Consider the following 25,437-nt stretch of genomic DNA (forward strand, 5'->3'; position numbering starts at 1 on the left):
CAAAGGCCTTGTGGGGATCAATACAGATTATCTCTACTGCCCAACCCTCATCTACCTTCTTGTTTACTTCTTCAAAAAACTCAATCAATTTCACGAGACACGATCTACCACACACAAAACCTGCCTGACTATTCCTAATTAACCTCTCTCTACCTTTCCAAATGCATTTTTATCTTATCCCTCAGCTTCCCTTCCAGTAGCATACCTACCACAGATGTGGTATGTCTGTTCTATAATTCCCTGTGTTTTTTGTGCTGCCCTTCTTAAATAAAGAACACAGCATTATCTACCCTTTAGTCTTCCGGCACCTCACTTTTACCCCCATAATCCTCATATTCGTCCTCCTCTCGCAGTTTTTGCAATTGCCTCTCACCTCCACTCAATTTTTTGAAATTTCCCCCACCTGAACTCATTTCTATAACAACAGAAGCTGCAAAGGAGTGATTACTTTCCAGAATGTACTCATCTAGCTTTAACATGGCTCCTGTCTCTCTAGTAAGTGGCAGTGTATGTATTATGTGCCGATCACATTTTAACACAAGTAAACACAAAAACAATTTCTGAAACCAAGAAAACAGCTCAGTTAGGGGTTATTGACACAATCAATGCCTGTATCATAGTCCAAATACAGAGAGAAATTGTTATTCCCAGGGATGTATCCCTCTGTAGCAATGTGGTTTACTTCAGCTTTGACTCCTTTTACTTGACATTGTTTTTTGCCGCCACACTCAGTATTATTCATGTAAGGGGGCATAGTGACTGGTTGGATTGCGGCCTGGTTCAGTAACTCGAGTGCGCAGGAATGAAGGTTACAAAAAGTGGTGGACATTGCCCGGTCCATAACAGGTACTGACCTCCGCACCATCAAAGGGATCTATAGGAGAATCTGCCTCAAAACGCCGGCCTGTATCATCAGAGACCCACACCACACTGGCCATGCTCTCATTTCACTCCTGCCATCAGGAAGAAGGTGTAGGAGTCTGAAAACTGTGACTTCCAGCTGCAGGAACGGCTTCTTCCCAACAACCATCATGCTCTTGAGTACAACAAACATCAACTAAACTATGAACTGTCTTGGTTGCAACAGGAACTTTGTTCTTTTGTTTTCCACCAATATATATATTTTTGTAATTTATTGAACTTTCTTTTTTGTTTATTGTGTTACGAGTACTGCGCGCACAGACCTGTAATGCTGCTGTAAGTACAAATTTCATTGCTCCGTTTTTGGTATATATGACAATTAAATAGTCTTGACATTATCAAATGCACACTTCTTCTCATTTAATGTCCAGATTGGATTATTTTATTTTTCTTATTCAAAGCACAATGAGATCAAATATGGCGACATTAATTTCCTCTTATTCCTGCCTTTTCCTCTTCCTCAGTTCCAATGCCCTCCTCCAACTTATTCCCATAGTTGAATAGTACTAATTGAATTGAAGGGAATTGATAGGATGAATGCAGTTTTATTTGCACCCAGGATAGGGAAATCAAAATCAAATAGGTGAGAAGGACAAGATTTAACAGGGACCTGAGGGACAATTGTTTCACTCAGAAGGTGTTGGGCAAATGGAATGAGCTGCCAGAGGAGGTAGTTGAGGCAGATACTATAATAGTATTCAAAAGACAAATGGATAGGTACGTGAATAGGAAAGGTTTAGAGGGGATATGGGCCAAATACAAACAAATGGGACTAGCTTGGGACATTTTGGACATTATGGACAAGTTGGGCCAAGGGCCCTGTTTCCATAGATCGACACAAAAAGCTGGAGTAACTCAGTGGGTCAGACGGCATCTCTGGCAAAATGGAAAAGGTGACGTTTCAGGTCGAGACCCTTCGAGCGGGGTCACGACCCAAAACGTCACCTATTCCTTCTCTCCAGAGATGCCATCTGACCCACTGAGTTACTCCAGCTTTTTGTGCCTATCTTCAGTTTAAATCAGCATCTGCAGTTCCTTCCTACACACACGGCCCTGTTTCCATGCCATGTGGCTCCATGACACTATGAATAGCACTAACCTTTTGTGGGATTCCAGGACGTTTTATCCTCTGCCTGTTGTACACCATTGGAAGTAGGTGTTGACTCAGGTGCCATGAACTCAATTCTGGCCTGTAATTGAAAAAGCAAGGAAACGTTTTAATAAAACTGCCATTAATGATCCAAGGACATTCTCCATTCTTTGTCATAGGTATTTAACCAAGCAATGCCCGCTTCGTGAGCCTTCTCAGCCACCAAGACTGCCATGTAAAAAAAATCACACAAGTCCATTACTGTCTGGAATTACAAGGTCTACTATATTGATGTGGGCAAAACAAAAAGGCACCAAGGCTCTTCCCTGAAATAAAACTTTGTTCCTTAACATTTTCCAATGAAGGGTTTGTTTGGAAACCCACTAGATTACATTCCATCACCTTAAACACAGCTGGCAGCTATATGGTGGTCATGGCTGAGTTGGGCAGAATGGCTGTATGACTCTCTGGTAGCCTAGTGTGGAAGATGCTGCTCCAGGTTCCACATTCAAACTCTGCAGTGCTCTACCAGCCACACCTCCATAAAAACTGGGGCAACACAGTGGCGCAGCTGGGTAGAGCAGCTGCCTCACAGCGCTAGTGACCCAGATTTGAACCAGACCATGGGTGCTGTCTGTGTGGAGTTTGCAGGTTTAATTTTCTCCCCATGAACGCATTGGTTTCATCTGGATACTCCAGTTTCCGCCACCATGTTCTCAGCCCCCTTCTTTACTCCTTGTACACCCACGACTGTTTAACCATGTACAAATCTAATTCAATTTTCTAATTCACAGACACCATCACCATTGTGGGACAGATATCAAATCATTTTGAGACAGAGTACAGGAAGGAGATCGAGAACCTTGTGTCCTGGTGTCGAGATAACAACCTTCCTCTCAATGTCAGCAAGATAAAGGAGATAGGGATCGACTTCAGGAAACACACACCCCTGTTTGCATTGACGGAGCCAAAATAGAGATGGTTGAAAACTTCAAATTCCTAGGAGTCAATATCACCAACAAGTTCTCCTGGACCATCCATATTGAAGCAATGACCTAGAAAGCACACCAGCACCTCTACTTTCTTAGAAGGCTTAGGAAGTTTGGCATGTTCCCTACAACTCTCACCGACTTCTACAGATACACCATAGAAAGCATTTAATCAGGATGCATCACAGTTTGGTTTGGGAATAGCTCCATCCAAGAGCGCAAAAAATTGCAAAAAATTGTGGACGCAGCCCAGACCATCACATAAACCAACTTCTCTTCTGTTGTCTCCATTTATACCTCACACTGCCTCGGCAAGGCCAGCAGCATAATCAAGGACAAGTTGCACCCTGGCCACTCCCTCTTCTCTCCTCTCCCACCAGGCAAAAGGTATAGAAGTGTGAAAATGCACACCTCCAGATCAGGGACAGTTTCTTCCCAGCTGTTATCAGGCAATTGAATCATCCTACCACAACCAGAGAGCAGTGCTGAACTACCAGCAAAGTCCGATCAATGACAGTCCGAGGGTCACAGTGAGGTAGATAGTAGTTCAGCACTGCTTTACCTTGCACTAAACGTTATTCCCTTATCATGTATCTATACACTGTAAATGGCTCAATTGTAATCATGTTTTGTCTTTCTGCTGACTGGTTAGCACGCAACAAAAGCTTTTCACTGTGTCTCAGTACACGTGACAATAAACTAAACTAAACATCCCAAAGACGTGTGGATTTGTAGCTTAATTGGCCTCTGAAAATTGCTCCAAATCTGTACGGAGTGGATGCGAAAGTGGAATAACATAGAACTAGTGTGAGCGGGTGATTGATGGTCAGCATGGACTTGATGAGCCAAAGGACCTGTTTCCATGCTGTACCTTTCAATCTATCATTTAATATGTCAATTAGGTCTGAAGTCTAAAGCTGTGTCCATAGGGACAATTCAGACAGAACCATAGATCAACAACTTGTACATACTCACTGTGGGAATATTCAAACTTTAAGCACAATTCTATGCCAACAATTTCTCCAATTACCTTTTGCAAATTCCATTTTCATTTATATAGTTTGTGTTACACTTATCCTTCCACGGATCTTCATACATGAGAAAAGTTCCAAGCCCAAATCGGTAAAGCCTGATTGTTCAGAGGTTGCAATACCAGGGCTGTCATTATTGGTTTGTAATCCCTCTGCATAACATGGGGAAAATGAGCCAAACTCCTTGTTCCTGATTTCCCACTGGAACCAGTGAGTTTGTTGGGAGTTGGATCATTTGATATGATGATATTCAATGCTGGACCACCATAACCTTACTCTAGATCTAGATGCCTAATGCTATCTTGGCAGCATTCCAAAAAAGTTGTCAATGTTCATTAATTCATATAACTCAGGACGTGGAGAGAGAGATGTAAAGAGCGGAAGAAAGAAATGGGGAGGGGGGGATCTGGGACTAAGAGAGTTGTGCTGATTGTTAGTTCATTACTTCATACGATTTATGTTACTTGGAAAAAGTTGTCAGTGCATTGAAGATATGAGCAAATGAACAATTATAATGACATGCCTGCTACAACAGGCACCTATTATATTCCACTGCTTGGGTGAAGTGTTGGGACTTGCTACCAAGTGTCATGTGGCTGTGTTGATGACTTAGCAAATGCAGAATCTCATTTATTCTTTTATTCCAGAAGAAAAAATGATTTTTCTTCATTTTGTGAATTGCACAATCAGATGTGTTTGTTTGCTTTTGTAAATTCAGAGAAACAGCAACATTGAGCAGTTCCAACATGTTTTTGCAAGTTTGAGGATCCATTGTGAAAGGGGCAGCGGGTAGTATTGGGAAGGGGAGAGGTTGAGGGAAAGGTTAATCTCCAGTAAAGAAGCTTTGCAAGTTTAGTTGAAAGATATTACACAGAAACAAGCCTATCAAGTGAGCACCGATCAGCGATCACCGTACACTGCACTATCCTACACGATAGGGACATTTTACAAGCTTTACCAAAGCCAATTAACCCCCAAACCTGTACACCTTTGGAGTGTGGGAGGAAACCAGAGCACCCAGGGGAAAAACTACATGGTCACGGGGAGAACATACAAACTCCGTACGGGCAGCACCCGTAGTCAGGATCGAACCTGGGTCTCTGGCGCTGTAAGGCAGCAAATTTGCTGTTATGCCGCCCTACAATTACTACAGTGATCTGGGGGATGGACAAGTGGCTGCCATGAGTATATGATAGATGGAGAGTAAATGTTCAGCTTCTCTTCCCACTGGGTCTTGAGGATATCCCGTGTAGACTACTGCTTTGTTGTCTGCAAACCTTTCCATGAGGCAGTGCATGGAAATCTGATAGTTTCATGGTCACTACAGCACTCCTGGTTTACACCTTGTAGAAGATGGAAAGGTATTAGGTAGTCGCATGTAAAATTTACTGCAAATTACCTAATCTCTGACCTGCCACAGCCACCGTATTTATAGTAGTCCAGTTAGGTGTCTGTTTAATGGTGTCTTGGCAACTTTGAAACAACCACTGCCCATGCAGGTTTAGGTTTATTGTTGTCACATGTACCAAGACTCAGTGAAAAGGTTTTTTTATGCATGCTTTCGAAACAACTCAGATAATACTATACATAAATTTACATACATAAAACATATTATACATAAATACAATCAAGTCAAATGCAATAGGAAGAGCAAAGGGAAAGATACAAAGTGCAGAATATAGTTCTCAGCATTGTAGCACATCAATTCCATATCGGTTGCACCCATACACCTCCCAGTCTACTATCTCCCACCGGAGGTTAATGGTACTGGATCCATTCTACACTTAACTTGTTTAGACTGGTGACAGTCTATACAATGGAAGGTGTTCTCCACATGATGAGAAAACATAACCTCCACAACTGTATGGTACTGCCAATGGCAAGGTCAAGTGGCTTACTATCGCAACATTTAAAAGACATTTGGACAGGTACATGGATAAGATATGGTTAGAGAGTTATGGGCAAAATGCAAGCAAGTGGGACTAGTGTAGGGCATGCTGGTAGGCATGGGCTAATTGCACCAAAGGGCCTGTTTCCACTCTGTATCACTCTGATGTTACTGGTGCTGGTTCATTAAAATTTATGAAATTAAAGCAGGAAATATTGGCCCTGTGGATGAAGTCATGAACCGGAAAAATTAGTTTTGATACATTCTCCCAAAATTATTTCTCAACTGCTGGATATTTCCAGCATTTTCTGCTTTTATTTCAGATTTGCAGCATTTGCGATTTTTGCTTTTCATACAAGGTTCATACAACTTTGCATCAATAGTCAAAGGAGCCATTCTTCTTTAATGACATGCCTAAACTGTTTACAGTTTACAGAAGGATCTCGACTCGAAAAGTCACCTATTCCTTTTCACCAGAGATGCTACCTGACCTGCTGCGTTACTCCAGCATTTTGTGTCTATTTTCTGTGTAATCCAGCATCTGTCATTCCATCCTAAGCAAAGCTTCAGAGCTGCCACCAAATCCCAAAAAAGTTTAACACGTCTGAATCCATTAGTGTTTCAATTGTCAAAGATTGTAAACTAATATGCATAGATTCACAACAGCGAGCAGAGACATACATCTGGGAAGGACAGTTAGACGCTCATTTGCACAAGGTCAAAACGGCAGAGTAATTTTATGATGCACTAAAGCAATGCTTGCAATGGTGTCAGAGTTGGGATAAGAGAGAATCAAGTCTTTGGCACTGAGCTAAAGACTGCTCTGATGATATGAAGGGCAGCACATTTCACCACAAAAGGCAATAAATACAACACTACTGCAACAATATGTTACTCACAGTACTAGTGCCCTTGTCAGCACATAGGTGGATGCACACTGTAGCTTCCCTTCGATGCTCACACTGGCACACCAACAAGGAAACATTGGCCATGCATTCTACCAATACTGAGCCTTTGCTATGACATGCAACAGTGAACTAACTGACAAATCGATCTAATCAGCTTATAAAGCTTTTACTTCAGTTCTATATTTAAATTGGAGGACTGCGCACGCATATATTTGCATGCTCACTCTGAAATATAATATATTTATGCCCTGCAAGGTAATGTCAACACAAAAGTTGCATCTTACTGTCTTGTCTCAATTGGAATGTTTCTTAAAATTATGCATTTTAATTGGCATACTGTATCTCAAGACTGGTGAAGCTATTGCATTTGGAAGCCAGAAGTGAGATCTCAAAAACTAAAATCACACACGAGGGTGTGGCAATGTTATCAGTAACTGAACAACACACAACCTAGGAAAATAGATGCAAAATTCTTAGCAATGTAACAAGCGACACATTGCACTGCGAGTTTATAATGGCAAAGCTTGGCGGCTTTTTACACCGAGATGGGGGCCACATTGAACAGTTCAATGGCCTCTTCCTACCGCTGATGTTAATCAAGATCTGTCCCTACAGGGTATGCAACAGGCAGCAAATTGTGCCTTCCTCATCTTCAATGATTTATGTATCCATGCATCCAATATTGCTGGCACTTGATTTCTCTCATGCCCTGTCCTAGAATTGTGAGGTATCCTGAATAACAGATTTGTGTGTGATCTGTCAAGAGCCATGTAGTAATAATGTTTGTCGTTAAACAAACATACAATAGTTGCGACTACCTCTCCCTTAGATGGAATGTTTTGCCAAAGGAAGCTTACGCTCTAAAGTAATGCAGGCCAAGGGCTAAAAGCATTGAGTGAAATCACAGGCAAGGCAGTAGCTGAATGAAAAAAAAGGGAGATTGAAAATTTTCACCGGTGTGATTTTAAAAATAATGGTATCCCTGCTCCAACTCTTCTGCCATTAAACCCCATTTCAGACTGGAGACATTCCTATTTTGAATATGTGTTTGCTCAAAGGCACACAGTATGTTGGTGTTATAGCTCTGTCCTTCTCTCTATCTCCACCATAAGCAGACTTGCATTGGCAGTCTCCAAGGTCGTTGGTAATACGTCCTGCAAAGCGATTCTCTCCCTTCCCAACATGCAGACAAGATGCAGAAACTGAGTTAAAGTTTCAGGTCAAGCACGTCTACTCAGAACTACAAAGAATTAAAAGCCCAAGATGGTTACATTGTATAAAAGGGTGAGGGATAGGAAGGACAAGAGGAATATGTGAGATAACGCAGAGAATAGTTTAGTTTAGTTTATTGTCACATGTACCGAGGTAGAGTGAAAAGCTTTTTGTTGCATGCTAACCAGTTAGCAGAAAGACAATGCATGATTACAATTGAGCCGTCCACAGTGTACAGATACAGGATAAAGGGAGTAATGAATAGTGCGACATAAAATCTAGTAAAGTCCGATTAAAGATAGTCCGAGTGTCTCTTAAATGTCAATTCAATGAGAAACTGAATGATGTATGTGACTTCGTTTCTGACTGAAAAGGGGTTCAGGTGATATGCCAGGAGATGGTTAAAAATACGGGAGAGAAAAATATCAGGAGTTGCAAGATACACAATACTGCAGTTGCCAGATATCTGACATAAAGGCTTATGCTGGAAATGACCAGCAGGTTCTTGGAGAAAAGAAAACCGAGTTAGTCTTTCAGTTTGACGACATGCCATCAGAACTGGCTGGCTCAACTGGAATCACCTAGTTTCATTTCAACCATAAGACTTCATCAAACAAAATGGAGCATGTACACAGGCCAAACACATATTACTCACATAGTTTACTGATTTACTTTGAATCATCAGCATCTGAATAATATATACCAATGCCAGCCTCTATTTAGAATGGGAACGACATTCATTCCAAAAGTATTTTACTGCTTAATTTGCATGATTCCCAGAAAATGTTTTCAATTATATTTTACTAGAAGAATCTTTCATTGCAATCAGTTTTAGTTTCGAGTTGCAGATTGTTGACATTATAGGCTATCAGCCTGAAGCTTAACGCTTGCCACAATTGTGTGTTAGTGGCCAACAATGTCAGGCATGTTGCTTGGTAACAGCTATTTGTTTTTATTTCAAAAGTAAATGTAATTCATAATGAAAAATATGTACAAAACAAAGGACAATTATGGCTGTATACATTCACAGTGTTATTGGTTCTATACATTAGTAGCGTTAACACATTGCCATGTACATTGCCATGGGTCCCCCTGGGCCAAAAAAAAACTTTGGTTGCCTGAGGGGCTTCCACGCCAAACCCCGACTCTCAATGTCTACAGCAAAAGGACCCTAGACTGAGATTCAGTGAATGAAATATATGGGACGGGACAGTGGCGCAGCGGCAGAGTTGCTGCCTTACAGTGTCACAGACCCAGATTCAATCCCGACTACGGGTGCTGTCTGTACAAAATTTGAGCATTCTCCATGTGACTGCATGGGTTTTCTCCCGGTGCTCCAGTTACCACCCACATTCCAAAGACATGTGGGTTTGTTGGTTAATTGGCTTCTGTAAATTATCCCTAGTGTATAAGATAGAACTAGAGTACGGGTGATCGCTGGTCAGCATGAGCTCAGTGGGATGAAGGGTCTGTTTCCACGTTGTATCTCCAATCTGAACTAAACCAGACCCTATCCTACACTTAACCTTCAATTAAATTAGCACTGTCAATTCACACATCATGAAGACCCTTAGTGGTCAGAATTAATCAGAAAGTTACTGGAGCAACCATATAAATAGTGCAAATTCTAGAACGGTCCAGATGCTGGACATTCCATGGCAAATAACTCATGGCAGATGACTCACCGAATACTCATCCAAGTCATGTTGCCAAATGCACTATCGAATTTCTGCAAGTATATTTTGGAGAACAAACATATTTTGGTGAGATCACAACAAGGTTTAAAATGGTCAAGAACAAAGGAGGCTGCAGAGGTCCAGTGGTGGACACTGCCCAATCCATCGCGGATACTCACCTCCCCACCACTGATGAGACCTACAGGAAACGCTTCCACAAGAAGGCAGATAATAACATCAAAGACTCACATCACCCTGTCCATGCTCTCACCGTGCTTCTACCATCAGGAAGAAGGAACAGAGAACAGAGAGGGCCTGAGAAATACTGCCACCAGTTCCAAGACCAACTTCTTCCCTTCAAGAACTTATTGAGGTGTGTAAAATCATGAGGGGAATAGTTTGGCCAGATGCACAGAGTCTCTTGCCCAGAGTAAGTAAATCGAGGACCAGAGGACATAGGTTTAAGGTGAAGGGGAAAAGATTGAATAGGAATCGGAGGGATAACTTTTCACACAAAGGGTGGTGGGTGTATGGAACAAGCTGCCAGAAGAGGTAGTTGAGGCTGGGACTATCCCAACATTTAAGAAACAGTTAAGACAGGTACATGGATAGGACAAGTATGGATCAAACATAGGCAGGTGGGACTAGTGTAGCAGGGACATGTTGGCCGGTGTGGGCAAGTTGGGCCAAAGGGCCTGTTTCCACACTGTATCACTCTATCCAACAGACTCTTGAACCACCATGAACAACCCTAACCACAACCCTACCTCAGCGCCAAACCACGACAGACTTTGCACTACTATAGTTGCGCTTTGTACTTAGACACTGCTCTACTGTGGTCTTTAGAATAACTGACAATTTCTTGTATATTTATTATTGTTGCTCTGTCTAATGAGCCTGTAGAGTTGCAGCAAGTGAGCACTTCATTGTTCTAGTTCATAGCCAGTGTATATAAGAAACAAATACTCTGGACACATTTGGCTCTGAACCTCCTCAATGTCATTGCGTGCGCCGCTTTAGGAATCTCCCGGTGAGCGCCATGGAGCCGTCCAAGAGAGGACCAGTGCCGGGCGGCCGAGGATGGGCTTGCATGAGTCCCAGAGGTTTGATGGGGACGTGGTGGGTGCCAGAGGTTTGACAGGCACATGGTGGGTGCCAGAGGTCTGTTGAGGACATGCCGCTGAGAGAACAAAGAAAGACCCAGCCTGGAAGGGGCCGCTGAGGAAACGAAGAGGGACCCGGCGTGGAGAGGTTGCCAAGAACAAAGAGGGACCATTGGGACCACATTGAACACTTGGTAACGCTGTCGGCGCCTTATACATGGTGACTTTTTGCATACTTTGTTTAAGCTTTGCAGCACAAAGAATTTCACGGTGGCATGTCACGTGTAATAATAAAGTTTCATCCACAATCTACAAAACAAAAGTCAGGAGTGCGATGGAATGTGCTCCATTTGCCCAGATGACTGCAACTCCTACAATTCTCAAGGAGGTTAATCAGATCCAGGGTAAAGCAGACTATTTGAATGGGAACCCATCTATCAGCCTAAATATTAATTCACTCTAATACCAATGCACTCAGACCATGGTGGGTATCATTTATTTTCAGGGGCGTAAATCCTGGGGGAACATGGGGGACACATCCCCTCCATGTTTTGAGAGGTAGGGGTTGATTCCCCCCTCCCCCCCCCCCATATTTTGTAATCCGTATTTTAAAACTGTGAAAAAGAAAGCTATTAAAAACCTCCGCTTTCCGCGAGACAGTGGGGGTGGGACTGATGATCGAGGGCGCTGATTGGATGAGAGAGAAGTCGGTCAGCAGGCAGTGGGGGGGGAGACCATGATAATTCAACACGATGATTGGAGGAGGGAGGTGTCAGTCGGAGGCGGAAGTAGCGGGGTGGGACTAAGGATAGAGGGCGGTGATTGGAGGAGGGAGACGTCCGTGGAGTAAAGATCACAGAGCGGAGCTTGAATTGGCCAGTTCGCGGGGCTTTTCATCGCCCAGCTCGGCGCAGCTTAAAATCGTTCGCGGGATCTTCCATCGCCCCACGGTCAAATTGCAGCTTCGAGGCGATCGAGGCTCCTGATGTTGAAGCCCCCGCGAGCAGGCCGATTGAAGACCCACGATTTGGGGCGGACAAAGCTGCTGTTGCTGGAGTTCGGAGTCGGTCACCAACCAGGTCAGCTCTCGATGTTAGCGTCCACAGGGCTCACGGCCGAAGCCTCGCATATGTGCGCATGTGCGCGGCCGCCAAGGAATTGTGTCTCCCCCCTCATGTTGTGACAGCGATTTCCGTGCCTGTTTACTTTCCTATTCTATTCCAATAGCAGCTCCTGACCTCTGTTGCCAAGGACAATGGTTTTGAAGCATCGCTGGCTGAAGATTACCCACTGAATCAAACACCATCTTCACTTGCCCTCATCCCGCACTCACCTGGACAAGAGGATGCTGTTTATAGACTACAGTTCAGCATTCAACACAATTGTGCCCTCTACGCTCGTCAGCAAGCTCCTGGCCCTGGGGCTGAACCCCAGGCCTGTGCACCTGGATCCTGAATTTCCTGATGGGCCGACCCCAGGTCATGAGGATCAGAGACCACACCTCTATAGCCCTCACCCTCAGGATCGACGCACCACAGGGGTGTGTCCTCAGCCCCTTCCTGTACTCCCTGTACTTGACACCAACACCATTGTCAAGTTCGCGGACGACACTACAGTCGTGGGTTTGATCACCAACGTTGTTCTACAGAGAAGGGGTAGTGGCCCTGACACGGTGGTGCCAGGCCAACAGCCTCTCTCTCAACATCGACAAGACCAAGGAGGTGATCATCGACTACAGGGGGGGGGGGGGCTCATCCCCCCCATCAAAATCAACGGTGTAGTGGTAGAGAGGGTGGAGAGCTTCAAGTTCCCTGGTGTCCACATCACACAGGACCTGACCTTGGCCACCCACATTTCCACCATCACAAAAAAAGACGCAACAGCACCTTTACAACCTCAGGCGAGTGAAGAAATTCGGCCTGAACCCCCGTGTCCTCAGGGATTTCTACAGAGGCACCGTGGAGAGCATCCTGACAGGTTGTATCTCCACCTGGCACATCAGCTGCACCAGCCACACCCGAAGGGCCCTGCAGAGAGTGTTGCGTACGGCCCAGCACATCACCAGGTGCGAGCTGCCCTCCCTCCAGATGGTGTGTTGGAAAAGCCCTGAGGATCATCAAAGACCCCAGCCACCTGGACCACGGTCTAATCTGCCTGCTACTCTCAGGCAGAAGGTACCGGAGCATCAGCTCCCTGGACCACCAGACACTCGAACAGCTTTTTACCCCAGGCAATCAGGCTGCTGAACCAACTAGCCCTGAAACTCACCTGAACTGGACTGTCTATAATTTAATGTTCACTTCATAACTTAATGCATGGACTTTATAAATGAATGTTAAATTTACTGTACGGAATCCTCCAGCACAAGATTTTCACACAGGATTGTACCATGTATGGAACTGGCGTGACAATAAATCCCATGAATTTTGAACTTGGCAATATATTGCCATTTAATTATTGTCACTGTGTCTAAATCAAGGACCTCCTATATTTGTAAATATAGGACCTCCTACAGTATATCATTACTGGAGTGCCTTCACCAGGAATACTGGAGCTGTTCAAATAAGTACCTTTCCTTTCAAGTGGCATCACAGGAAGACAGGGTGGTCAAAAAAGCTTTCGGCACATATGCCTTCATCAGTCAGACTATTGAGTATAGAATTTGGGAGGTTATGTTACAGTTGTATGAGATATTGGTGAGGCCACATTTAGAGTATTGCGTTCATTTTTCATCATCATGTTATAGGAATGATGGTGTCAAGCTGGAAAGGGCGCAGAGAAGATTTACGAAGATGTTGCCATGACTCAAGGGCCTGAGCTATAGAGAGAGGTTAAGCAGGCTAGCACGTTATTTTTTGAAGTGCAGGAGGATGAATGGTGATCTTATGGAGGTGTACAAGATCATGAGAGGAATAGATTGGGTAAATGCACAGTCTTTTGCCCAGATGAGGGGAATGGAGAACCAGAGGTCATGTTAAAGGTGAGGGGCAAAAAAAAATATATTTTTTGTTTTACACAAAGGATGGTGGGTAAATAGAACGAGCTGCCAGAGGAAGTAGTTGAGGCAGGTACCAGCGTAATGTTTAAGAAACATTTGAACAGTTACATGGGTAGGATAGGTTTAGAGGGATATGGGTCAAGCATGGACAGATAGGACTGGTGTAGATGGGGCATGTTGGTCGGAGTCAGAAAGTTTTCATGCTGGAGGCAGCGCTTCTGTTTCGGTAATAGCTTTTCTTTTTTACATTTTCATGCTGTATGACTATGTCCTCTACCTTCTCAAGTGCAATGGGAGACTGGGCAATAAACACTGGCTTTGCCTGAAATGCCCAGATCCTGACAAAATTGAATAAATAAAGATGTAGAATGAATGGAAATATATTTCTACATTGAAATCTATATCTATATCCATAGTCTCCAAGGTCTCTCCCTGTATTTCCCCCCATAGGAATTACATTTGTTGAAGTATACTTCTCTCAATACTATCAGCCCCAATGGTATATTACTGAGAGACTATTTACGAGACAACATATCTTTAGAAGGCCATCTAATCGCAACAGAGTCAAGGTTTCTTTGGTCCTGGGCAGTTTGCAGGTGTGTCCCCTTCCTGTGCTTCATCTTGTCGCAGGGGACACACGACCAAAATCTCAGCAGAAGTACAATCTTCAGTGATGTCCAGTTGCTAACAGACAGCTGTGGATCGCAAGAGTCAGGAAGGATTGTCTAATACTGACACTTCCATCACCCCTCCCACCATACCACCCACCCACATTTTATGTTAACAGTAATGGGTTCAAGATGGAAGCTCGTAGATTTTCAGAATAACATAATCAAAAGATTTATAATAGTTAAAAGCCTGGGGAATGTTCGGGAGCCCCTCGACATCAGTGCAGGGCAAACAGAATATGCAGGAAATAGTTGTCTTTATCATGATGTTCATCTAAGATAGAAGGCGATGTACCAGATTTCCACCAACACTACACCAACCATACACATGGTAGCTGCTCAATGATATTTCTTGGGTTGTGTCAGCTTTTGATCGTGTCTCCCATATATTCCTTTGGGCCTCAGTCATTGCCTGAAAGGGGGGGGGGGTGGAATGTACATGTAGTTTGCAAGTTCCTCCTGTCACTGCCTGGGCTTCCGTTCTATGCTCCAGTTTCCCCCTGCACTCTACATATGCGACAGTCGGTAAATTAACTGCCCACTGTAAATTGGCAGAGTGTATAGATGAGTAGTGGAATCTAGGGGATGATGTGGGGAAGTGTGATTACAAACTGGAATTAGAGTGACTACATGATTAATAGACAATAGACAATAGGTGCAGGAGTAGGCCATTCGAGCCAGCACCGCCATTCAATGTGATCATGGCTGATCATCCCCAATCAGTATCCCGTTCCTGCCTTCTCCCCATATCCCCTGACTCCGCTATCTTTAAGAACCCTATCTAGCTCTCTCTTGAAAGTATCCAGAGAACCAGCCTCCACTGCCCTCTGAGGCAGAGAATTCCACAGACTCACAACTCTCTGTGTGAAAAAGTGTTTCCTCATCTCCGTTCTAAATGGCTTACCCCTTATTCTTAAACAGTGGCCCCTGGTTCTGGACTACCCCAACATCGGAAACATGTTTCCTGCCTCGAGCGTGTCCAAACCCTTAATAATCTTATATGTTTCAATAAGGTACCCTCTCATCCTTCTAAACGCCAGAGTATACAAGCCCAGCCGCTCCATTCTCTCAGCGTATGAGAATCCCGCCATCCCGGGAATTAACCTTGTAAACCTACCCTGCACTCCCTCAATAGCAAGAATGTCCTTCCTCAAATTAGGGGACGAAAACTGCACACAATACTCCAGTTGTCGTCTCAGTAGGGCCCTATACAAATGCAGAAGGACCTCTTTGCTCCTATACTCAACTCCTATTGTTATGAAGGCCAACATGCCATTCGCTTTCTTCACTGCCTGCTGTACCTGCATGATTACTTTCATTGACTGATGAACAAGGACCCCCAGATCCCGTTGTACTTCTACTTTTCCCAACTTGACACCATTTAGATAATAATCTGCCATCCTGTGTTTGCTACCAAAGCGGATAACCTCACATTTATCCATATTAAACTGCATCTGCCATGCATCTACCCACTCACCCAACCTGTCCAAGTCACCCGGCATTCTCTTAGCATCCTCCTCACAGTTCACACTGCTACCCAGCTTTATGTCATCTGCAAATTTGCTCAATGGGCCAGAGTTCTATACTACACATCTCTCTGACATCCCCATGTTCCTGTTACCTCTTGTACAGGCTGATCCATTATTTTAAGGCCATAAACATAGGATCAGAATTAGGCCATTCGGCCCATCGCCTGCTCTGTCGTTCAATCATGACTGATCTATATTTCCCTCCCAACCCTTTCTTCTACCTTCTTCCCTTAACTTTTGATGCTCTTGCTAATCAAGAACCTATCAATCTCCACTTTAAAAATACTCAATGACATGGCCTCCTTAGCTGTTTGTGGTGATGAATCCCAAATATTCATCACCCACTGGCTAAAGAAATTCCTCCTCATCTCCATTCTAAATGTACATCATTTTATTTGGAAGCTGTGTCCTCTGGCTCTGGACTCTCCCATTATTGGAAACATTCTTTCCACGTCCGTTCTATTGAGGCCTTTCATTATTTGATAGATTTAAATGAGATCTCTACATTGCCATGTTTATCTAGATCATCCTTCTAAACGCCAGCGAGTGCAGGCCGAGAGCCACCAAACACTACTCATACATTAATCCAATCAATCTCAGGGATTAGCATGATTGAGACATAGTTTGGCTTACTTGGGTACCTCTTCAGTTGTAGACACAAGAAACTGTAGGTGCTGGAATATTAGAACATGGAACACAAAATCCTGGAGTAATTCTGTGGATTTTGCAACATCTCTGTCTATTGTCTATTGTCTCTGGAGGGCATGGATAGGCGATGTTTCAGGTTGGGACCTTTCAAATGTGTCCTTTTCAATTAATGGACATCTGCAGTGCTAGTGCCAGCCATCAAGGGAGAAAATTCCCCAGTAAGGAGTTTGTTGATAACCGCGCACCCTTAATCATGACTGGCATTCCTTCCCACATGTCTCACTGAGCCATTCTCCAACTGACCACTCCTGCACCGACAATCATTCCTTCTCCCACTGGATCATGATCCCCTCAAGCATGTTCTACTGTTCAATACAGCTGATCCGAGATCTATTCCTATTCCTACGCCCTATTCCTTTACTTAAATCTATCAAAGCATAAATGGTTGGACTAGCAATGAGATCTGGAATAGAAGCCAATTATTAGGTCACAGCTTTTGCATGACTATGGGTGGCGTAGCAGTAGAGTTGTTGCCTCACCACTCCAGAGACCCAGGTTCGATCCTGATATCGGGTGCTATCTGTATGGAGTTTGCACTTTCTCCCTATGACTGCAAAAGTTTTCTCCGGGTGCTCCAGTTACCTCCCACACTGCAGACGTACAGGTCTGTAGGTTAATTGGTATCAGTAACATTGAAAATTGTCCTTAGTGTTTAGGATAGTGCTAGTTGATGGGGTGATCGCTGGTCGGTGCGGACTCGATGGGCTGAAGGGCCTGTTTCTTTAAAATCTAAAGTAAAGTCTGCTGTAAATGATATCAAACTAATATCTGGAGTCAGTCAATACTATGAATTTCTAAGACTTATACACTTGCCCAGCCAAAAATCACACATTTATTTTGCGAGATTACAAATAATGTATAAAAATCCAGTTTTAGTTTTTCTCATATTTATACACCCGCTTTTTTTCTGGACTTTTTGTAATTTATCATACATTGGTAATACAGAGTTCCTAAGTCAGAGTCTCTACTGCCAAAACTGCCAAAACAACCCAAGCAGGTCACTTCCTCAAGTCTTATCAGGGCTGTCATCTGGAACAATTTGTTTCCCTGATACTGATCCCCTCAGTACACTTTAATGTCATGATAGAGTAGTCAATAATTAATTAAAATGGAAAAATAGAGTCAGCTAGTGGTGTATTTTTTCTGAGCTTGCAACGCCAGCATTTCAATTGTGTAACAGTCAGTGATTATGTAATAGATTTACTACAAATTAATTTAATCTGCAACAGTGCCCTGATTTCCATCGATAAAACTATAAATAGTCCCCTATTGAGTCCCGAGGTGTGTCACTGAGCAGAGATAGTAAGGGGCACAAGTACATGGTTACCTAAAATGGCGGCACAGATGGACAGTGTGGTGCAGGACATGCTTTCCTTCATCATCTGAAGTAGTTAGGAGAAGAGTTGGGACATTGTGTTTCTGTTGTAGAGAACATTGGTTTGACCACACTTGGAGTAGTGTGCGCAGTTCTGGTAACCAGGCTTGAAGAAAGATGTGCTTACGGTAGAAAAGGTGCAGAAAAGATTCATGACGCTTTTGCCAGGACTGAAGGACTCGAGTTATAGGGAGAGATTTTACTTCGGAGTCAAGTGAGTGACTACGTGAAGACCCTGCCAGCAAGCGTGCGCGACATAGCAGTCTCACGCAGTGCAACAGCGACGGGCAGGGGGTAGAGCTGCTACCCGCGGCAAAATTGAAACGGACCTACAAGGTAAGGAAAATTATATTGAAGTTGTATTTCTTTCCCCTTGCTATGCTTTATGTTGCAGCACGTTGGACAAGAGGAAGAAAAAACGGACCTGGACCGCATGCTGCGGGTAACCAGGTAGGTCCCGGCAGCCAACAACCATGGGAGAACAGCGGCTCCAGGACCGCAGGCTGCGGGAACTAGGAAGTTCCGGACAGTCGACAGCCATGAGTGCAACAGCGGCTTCCAGTACTCGCAGGCTGTGAGGAACTAGGAAGGTTCCAGGCAGCCGACAGCGCACAGCCAGGGGACGACTGGCGCAGGCTGAGCCCTAGCACCGCGAGCTGTATACCTGGAAACAGCATAGCGGGCTGCAGGCAGCAGAGCAGGAGTCGGTCCGGCCGATAGACTCAGGGAGTCCGGCCAGGAGGACGCACTGCCCAAGGGCAGTGGAAGTGACCATTGGAGTGGTTACTAAGGTCCATTTACCGACTCCAACTCTGCCAAGCTGAATCCAACGCCATGAGTCATACAGCTCAAATCAGCGCAGCAGGCTGGTGGCAAAGCCCAGCAAGATTCAGCCCGGCCGATCATACTCATCTGAGTCCGGCCAAAGGGGCGCGCTGCCCAAGTGCAGCAGAGGTCCGCCCGTGACTTGCTCCGGGAGATGGAGCAAGCTCACTATGGGAGTCTTTGCACTCCCACAACAGCACCTTATCGAGGGCTGTAAAACAATGCATCTCCCTCGACAGAGAGAGCATTGTGGACCAGGGCTGGGCTGGTCCTGAAGAAGGGGACGTGGCTGAAGAAAACGGCAGTGTGCAGGGGGTGCAGAATCCTAAGGAGCTACTGGGAGTGATCATCAAAATTACGGATCAACGAAAAGTACCATTGCAGACCAAGCTGGCGGCCAGCATCAACTACCTGTACTTCCATCCTCTGCAGGAACAGGTAACGAAATTACGGAGAACTATAGGCCTGTGAACTTTACTTCGTTAAAAATGCCTGCAGCAAACAATGCGATCTGGGGGTACAGTGGGACTGGCACAAAAACCCAGGAAGTCAAACTACAGAAGATTTTAAAACTTCTGACAGCGGGCATATCATTGGTTGCTCACCCAGACGATGGTACAGAGATGACAGCAAGATTGACATTGCTCCGCAATACCCACTATGAAATCAATTACTTGCGAGAGCACAGTAAACCTGCACTAAACCCCAAATTTGCAAGGTTGTGCGAAACAGCTGCAACACAACCGGGGGGAAACTTGTTTAAACAAATAAAAAAGCTCGAAGAAGAGTTTAAAGCCGTCGGGCTCATAACAGCGTCATCAGCAACGACAGCACCCCTATGCATCCACCAGCAGGTATCAACACCAGGACGCTGGTGGAAGCATGAGGGCCGCGCAGCACCACAAAGGTCCTTTTTTAGGCCAAGGCCCAGAGCGACCCTCATGGAAAACGTGCCAACCCCGCACTCCGGTGCCTCTTCCGCAGAAGAGGCAGAAATTGAAGAAAGGGACGTACCACCGGCAACCATGGAGGTAGGTGGATCTGGTTCCTTCCAGAACACAAAGGTGTACGACCTGTACTAACAGGGGGAATATTACACTTGTTTTGGGAGATATGGAGGGATCATTGTCGATACCTAAAATTTAACTGGATGGGGCAAAATGGCAGAGTATAGCGTTGCCTAATGGCCTAACTTCAGCCCCAAGACTGTTCACCAAGATATTAAAACTGGCTTTGGCAGTATTAGAAACAAAAACATAATGTCATGGCATATCTTGATGATATATCAATAGTGGGGAAAAACCCTGGATCTAGCTAAATCAGCAGTTTTAGCTACCAAACATTGGGTGAAACTCTGGGGTCATCTCCATCCAGATAAATCTAAGTTGACGGCATCCACAACTATGGACTTTTTGGGATTTACAATTAACGTTATCCATATGTCTGTAACATTGCCAAAGAGTAAAGCAGACTTGGTGGAAGCCTACAACAAAATTAATTATTACAAAATAAACCATCTATTAAACAGGAGACAAGGGTAATTGGAAAACTAGTAGCAGCATTTCCAGCTACTCAGTTTGGGCCTTGCATCATTAAAGCTCAAAAAGGGCAAAAGTGCAAGAGCAAAACACCTTGCAGGTCACTTTGATCGACCTATGCAGTTACCAGCCAAAGCAATTCGGAGTTATAATGATGAAAGGGAATACTTGGCATAGTCCCAGCCCATCATTATTAGCAATCATCATTACTAAAAACACTGGGTATTTAGAGATGTTGGGTGCGTTTCATGGGCTAAAAGCCTACTGCTCACAATGCACCATCTGCATGTCCGTCTACAAATTGATAATATCACAGTGGTGGCATATATTAATCATATGGGAGAAATAAGATCGATATCATGTGTCAATCTGGCCAATATATTTGGCTATGGTGTGTTAACATACATATTTGGCTATCAGCAAACTTACCTACCAGGTAAGTTCAATACAGTGGCACACACCAGGTCATGAAAATTCAATGACAGCACCGAATGGCTGTTGGACCACAAAAAAGTTGCTGATATTCCAAAAGAGGGAAACCAGATATGGATCCATTTGCATCTAGACCAATCACCAGTTACAAACATATGTCGCTTGGGAACCACACTTGGGGGCAGCAGCAATGGACGTTACTCACTGAATGGGGAATAATTGTTTACAATGTTTTCCCTCCTGCCTCATCAGTCGGATCCTAAGCAAAAACACATATGGACTCAGCATCAGGTGTCTTGAAAGTACCTGATTGGCCTACACTGCCATGGATCCCTGTGGTCTCGGACATAGTCTCTGAACCATAGTCCACCATGCTAGATCCGGGCTGGCGGACAGGACCATGAGCATGATCACGGCGGCCTATCAAGAATCAACAAGGACTGGTGTAGCGTATAATACAGCTACAACCACCAACGTCCTGGGAATACCTGTCCAGCCTTCATGTAGATGAAGGACTGAGCTGCAGCACTATAATTGCGCAGGAGTGCCCTGTCAGCTTGCTGGTGGCAGGTGCCACGACAACTCTCCATGGGATCTCACCCTCTAGTTGCCAAACTTATGAGGATTATTTATAACACTAACCCTCCTACTCCCAGATCTGGGACATCAGTGTTGTACTAACATTGCTAGGGGCACCAGCAATGTTCCTGTCCCTGGGGGAAAACTGACATTTAAAAACAGTATACTGATAGTACTGGTCTCAGCTCTAGGGGTCCAGTTTCTACATAAACTGAGACTGGGATAAATGATGGCATCTCCAGATAAGATAACTTCGCATATTAGAGCTTGTTAAACAAGATAGACCAGGAACATCAGGACAAAATTTGGAATACCAGGTATACCCATCTGACACCCGACTATGTGTAATGACACACCTTCTACTATACCTTAAGACTACTAAAACTTAAGAGGAAGTAAATTGGCACTATGGGCAGCCATAAACAGCCTAATGGCCGGGTATCAGCACTAACCATCGCTAGATGGCTCAGACAGGTTTGGGAGCTGCTGGGGTGGATACTGACATCTTAAGTTTCTATCCACAAGGGCAACAGCAACACCGGCAGCTAGAGGCAAGGAAGTGCCTATGGGCCATATCCTGGCAACAGCAGGATGGTCTAGAGAAAGACCTTCTAATTTTGTAATAAGCCAATAACCAAACCTGCGGTGTTGCAGAATCAAGTTTGAATTCTGTAATATATTTAGCCCTAGGGAGGATTATTTTGTTAAAATAAATTGTTATTGTTTGAATTGGATACATGTCTGAATACAATAACATACTTCCTCCCTTGAATGACTTCGGCAGTGAGTGAATCATGAACTGTTCCACGGCTTGAAATCACAGAGCTTTAAAATCTTCACGTAGTCACTCACGTGACTCCGAAGTAAAATAGTAAGATTAATCGAGAACTTACCAGTTTGAAGTTTGATCTTTATTTTATGAGGAGTTACGATGAGGGATTACGTGCCCTCCGCTCCCGCCCTCTATTATAAAGGTCAACTGGTATATTAGTTCTTCTTATCTTACTATGTTTATTTCAATTACTATTACTGTGATTCCACACCGCTGCTTTGAAGAATGCCGCGCACGCGTGCTGGCGGGGTCTTCACGTAATCCCTCATCGTAACTCCTCATAAAATAAAGATCAAACATCAAACTGGTAAGTTCTCGTTTAATCTTACTATTGGATCAGTTGGGGCTTTATTCCCGGAGCAAAGGTGACTGAGATGTGACTTTATAGAGGTTTATAAAATTATGAGGGGTATAAATAGTCACAGTAATTTTCCCAGGATAGTCAACTCTGATTGAGGGCATATATTTAAAGTGGGAAAGGAAAGATTTACTAGGGAAACTGAGGGTCAGATTTTTCACGGGTGGGGCGTATTTGGAGCAAGTTCTCAAAGGAAGTGTAGCAGTGGGTACAAGTACAATGTGTAAAAGACAGGTGGACACAAAATGCTGGAGTAAATCAGCGGGACAGGCAGCATCTCTGGAGAGATGGAATGGGTGACATTTCGGGTCGAGACCTTTCTTGACCCAAATCGTCACCCATTCCTTCTGTCCAGAGATGCTGCCTGTCCTGCTGAGTTACTCCAGCATTTTGTGTCTACCTTCGACTTAAACTAATATCTGCAGTTCTTTCCTACACATGTTTAAAAGACATTTGGACAGCTACACGGATAGGAAAGATATAGAGAGATTATGGGCCAAATGTAAGAAAATTAGACTTAGTTAGATAGGCATATTAGTTAGGTGAGTTGGGCTGAAGGGCTCATCTCTGTGCTGGATACTTTATGGCATTATGGGTGGGGACAGGTGTTTCACAATGGTTGTCAGCTTTATTGTGTCGTTCTAACCACAATTTGCATTCGGGTTGTTTTTATGTTGGGTTTTCCTCATTCGTCCCGAGTAAAAATGTTCCTAGAGTGTTGGTAAGTTCTGGGCTCAGAAAGGAAAGGTATTCATCTCTCTTTCCACCACTACCACTGCTCCCACCTATTGCCCAAATTATACCAAGTTTGAGAGTATAAATCCAAACACGACCATTTCTCTCAATAAACTGTTAACTTGAATCTTTCCACCATTCGAACATGGCTGATCTATTTTCCCCTCTCAACCCCATTTTACTTCGGAGTCACGTGAGTGACTACGTGAAGAAGCCCGTTCAGCCGCACGTGCGTCATTACGTCAGGCGGCCAGTTGGGGCAACAGCTCCCCAGCCCGGTAAGTTTAAACTTCAGGTAAGCTGGTTTTTCTTACCCGTTTTATTCCCTGCAGGAACCTCTTGATCCAGAGGCTTCCTGCCGGAGGATTCGCGAGGCCCGACGAGGGAACCAGCTATGGGCTGTGGGGAAACCTCGGTTCGTGCCGCCAAGAGCGGGTAGCTGGAGAATGTCGGGTTCGTGAAGTGGGTCGCCGACGGGTGGTCAGTAGTTTCCAGGCTCTCCGGGTGCCGGGAGGGGTTCCCTCCGATAGGCACAGAGACGCTGGGGTTCCCAGGGAGGGGACCTCCAGTAGGCCGGGTGCGAGAGGGCATTTCCCTCTGATATGAATATTTATGCTGGGGTTCCCGTGGAGGGGACCGCCAGCAGGTCGGGTGCGAGAGGGCATTTCCCTCTGATATGAATATTTATGCCGGGGTTTTCGTGGAGGGGACCTCCAGGAGACCGGGAGTCGGGAGGGGGTTTTCCCCCCGATATAAATATATATGCCGGGTGTCAGGAGGTTTTCCCCGATAGACATATAGAGGCTGGGGTTCCCGGGTAGGGGAATCCAGTAATTATGCGGCTTGCAGACCGCAGGTGTCCCTAGGTAAGGGGTTAAACGGACCGGAACGGTCAGCCCTGGAGCCGGTAGGGATTTTCCCTCCGGTAATATACAAGGGTGCTGGGATTCCCGGGGAGGGGAAATCCACCAGCTATGCGGTGCCCAGACCGCAGAGGTCCCCAAGATATGGGGTAAATCGACCCAAGTGGTCAGTCCTGGTGACGGGAGGGTTCCCTTCCGGTAAAAATAAATAATGTGGAAGTTGGCAAGGATGGAGCCTTATTGAGAGGAGGCTCAAGATAGATACAACCTAGCATCAGGAGATATGGCAGTGTTGGGCAGATGGGGAGCCCTTGCCAGCAGCGCCTTGTAACAGGGCTGCATAATGGGGTTGCCGAATCTATGGCAGTGCCGGCCTATTGCTCTAGGCTGTGTCAGCAGCGACTTGTATAGGGCTGCTTTAATGTATGGCAGAAGCACCTGGAGAAGGGCTGCAATGATGTCTCCTTCATGGAGGAGGTGAGCTTACCAGGGCATTTTCTGACCCTGAAGGGTGGGCCTGTTGGAGAGGCTGCACCAGCAGCGCCTTGTAGTAGGGCTGCTTAATGTCTCCCTTATGGAAGAGGAGAACATGCCGGGTCAATGTAATCTGATGCCGAGGCTGAGGGTATAGCGTGGAGCATACCACAAGGGATGAAGGGCACATGTCAGAGGTACGATTTCTGGCAGCAAGGTTGCCATCACAACACAATGCAGTGAACACCGCTATCAGGGGAGTTAGTGCCACCCGCCGAATATTCTATTCAGGTAAGACATATTACACAGGCAAAACCTGAAGGGCGAAGCATAAACTGTTGGACCAATTTTGCCAACGACGAGTAAGGATTCATAGTTTAGGGGAAAACGAACCCCACGGCTTCATCGGCAGGAAGCGGTTCACTGAAGCTGGTAGCAGCATTAAAGCTGACCAGAATTACTCTACATCTAAGTGACCACAAACAAGTTGGTAAGATTTACAATTGGTTGTGCAATACACAAATGATTGAGACATTGTCATCTACTCAGAGGCATTTTAACCAGGTAAACTGGACAATACTAGTATTCCAAGAAGGTTGGAATTTGGCCAGAAGAGTGTTGAGCCAGGTCCAGTATTTTAGCCAGGTTGCCTTCGAGACAGACTCGGAGATATGGGGAATTGTTTTTCAAGGCAAGGTCAGAATT

At 44.8% G+C, this 25,437-nt stretch overlaps 1 protein-coding gene across 7 annotated transcripts in view; it reads right to left on the reverse strand.

Annotated features, from left to right (window-relative positions):
* The window catches only part of arhgap28 (Rho GTPase activating protein 28), a 189,788-nt gene that overhangs the window by 35,975 nt on the left and 128,376 nt on the right, over positions 1-25,437 (reverse strand). For all 7 annotated transcript variants that reach the window (XM_033019874.1, XM_033019873.1, XM_033019871.1 and 4 more), the window contains one exon: positions 2,021-2,111. In XM_033019874.1, the coding sequence (XP_032875765.1) occupies positions 2,021-2,111 (91 nt within the window). The remainder of the gene's footprint in view (positions 1-2,020; positions 2,112-25,437) is intronic.

This window comes from Amblyraja radiata, chromosome 4, assembly GCF_010909765.2.
Source record: "Amblyraja radiata isolate CabotCenter1 chromosome 4, sAmbRad1.1.pri, whole genome shotgun sequence".
In the NCBI taxonomy this organism is placed as follows: domain Eukaryota; kingdom Metazoa; phylum Chordata; class Chondrichthyes; order Rajiformes; family Rajidae; genus Amblyraja; species Amblyraja radiata.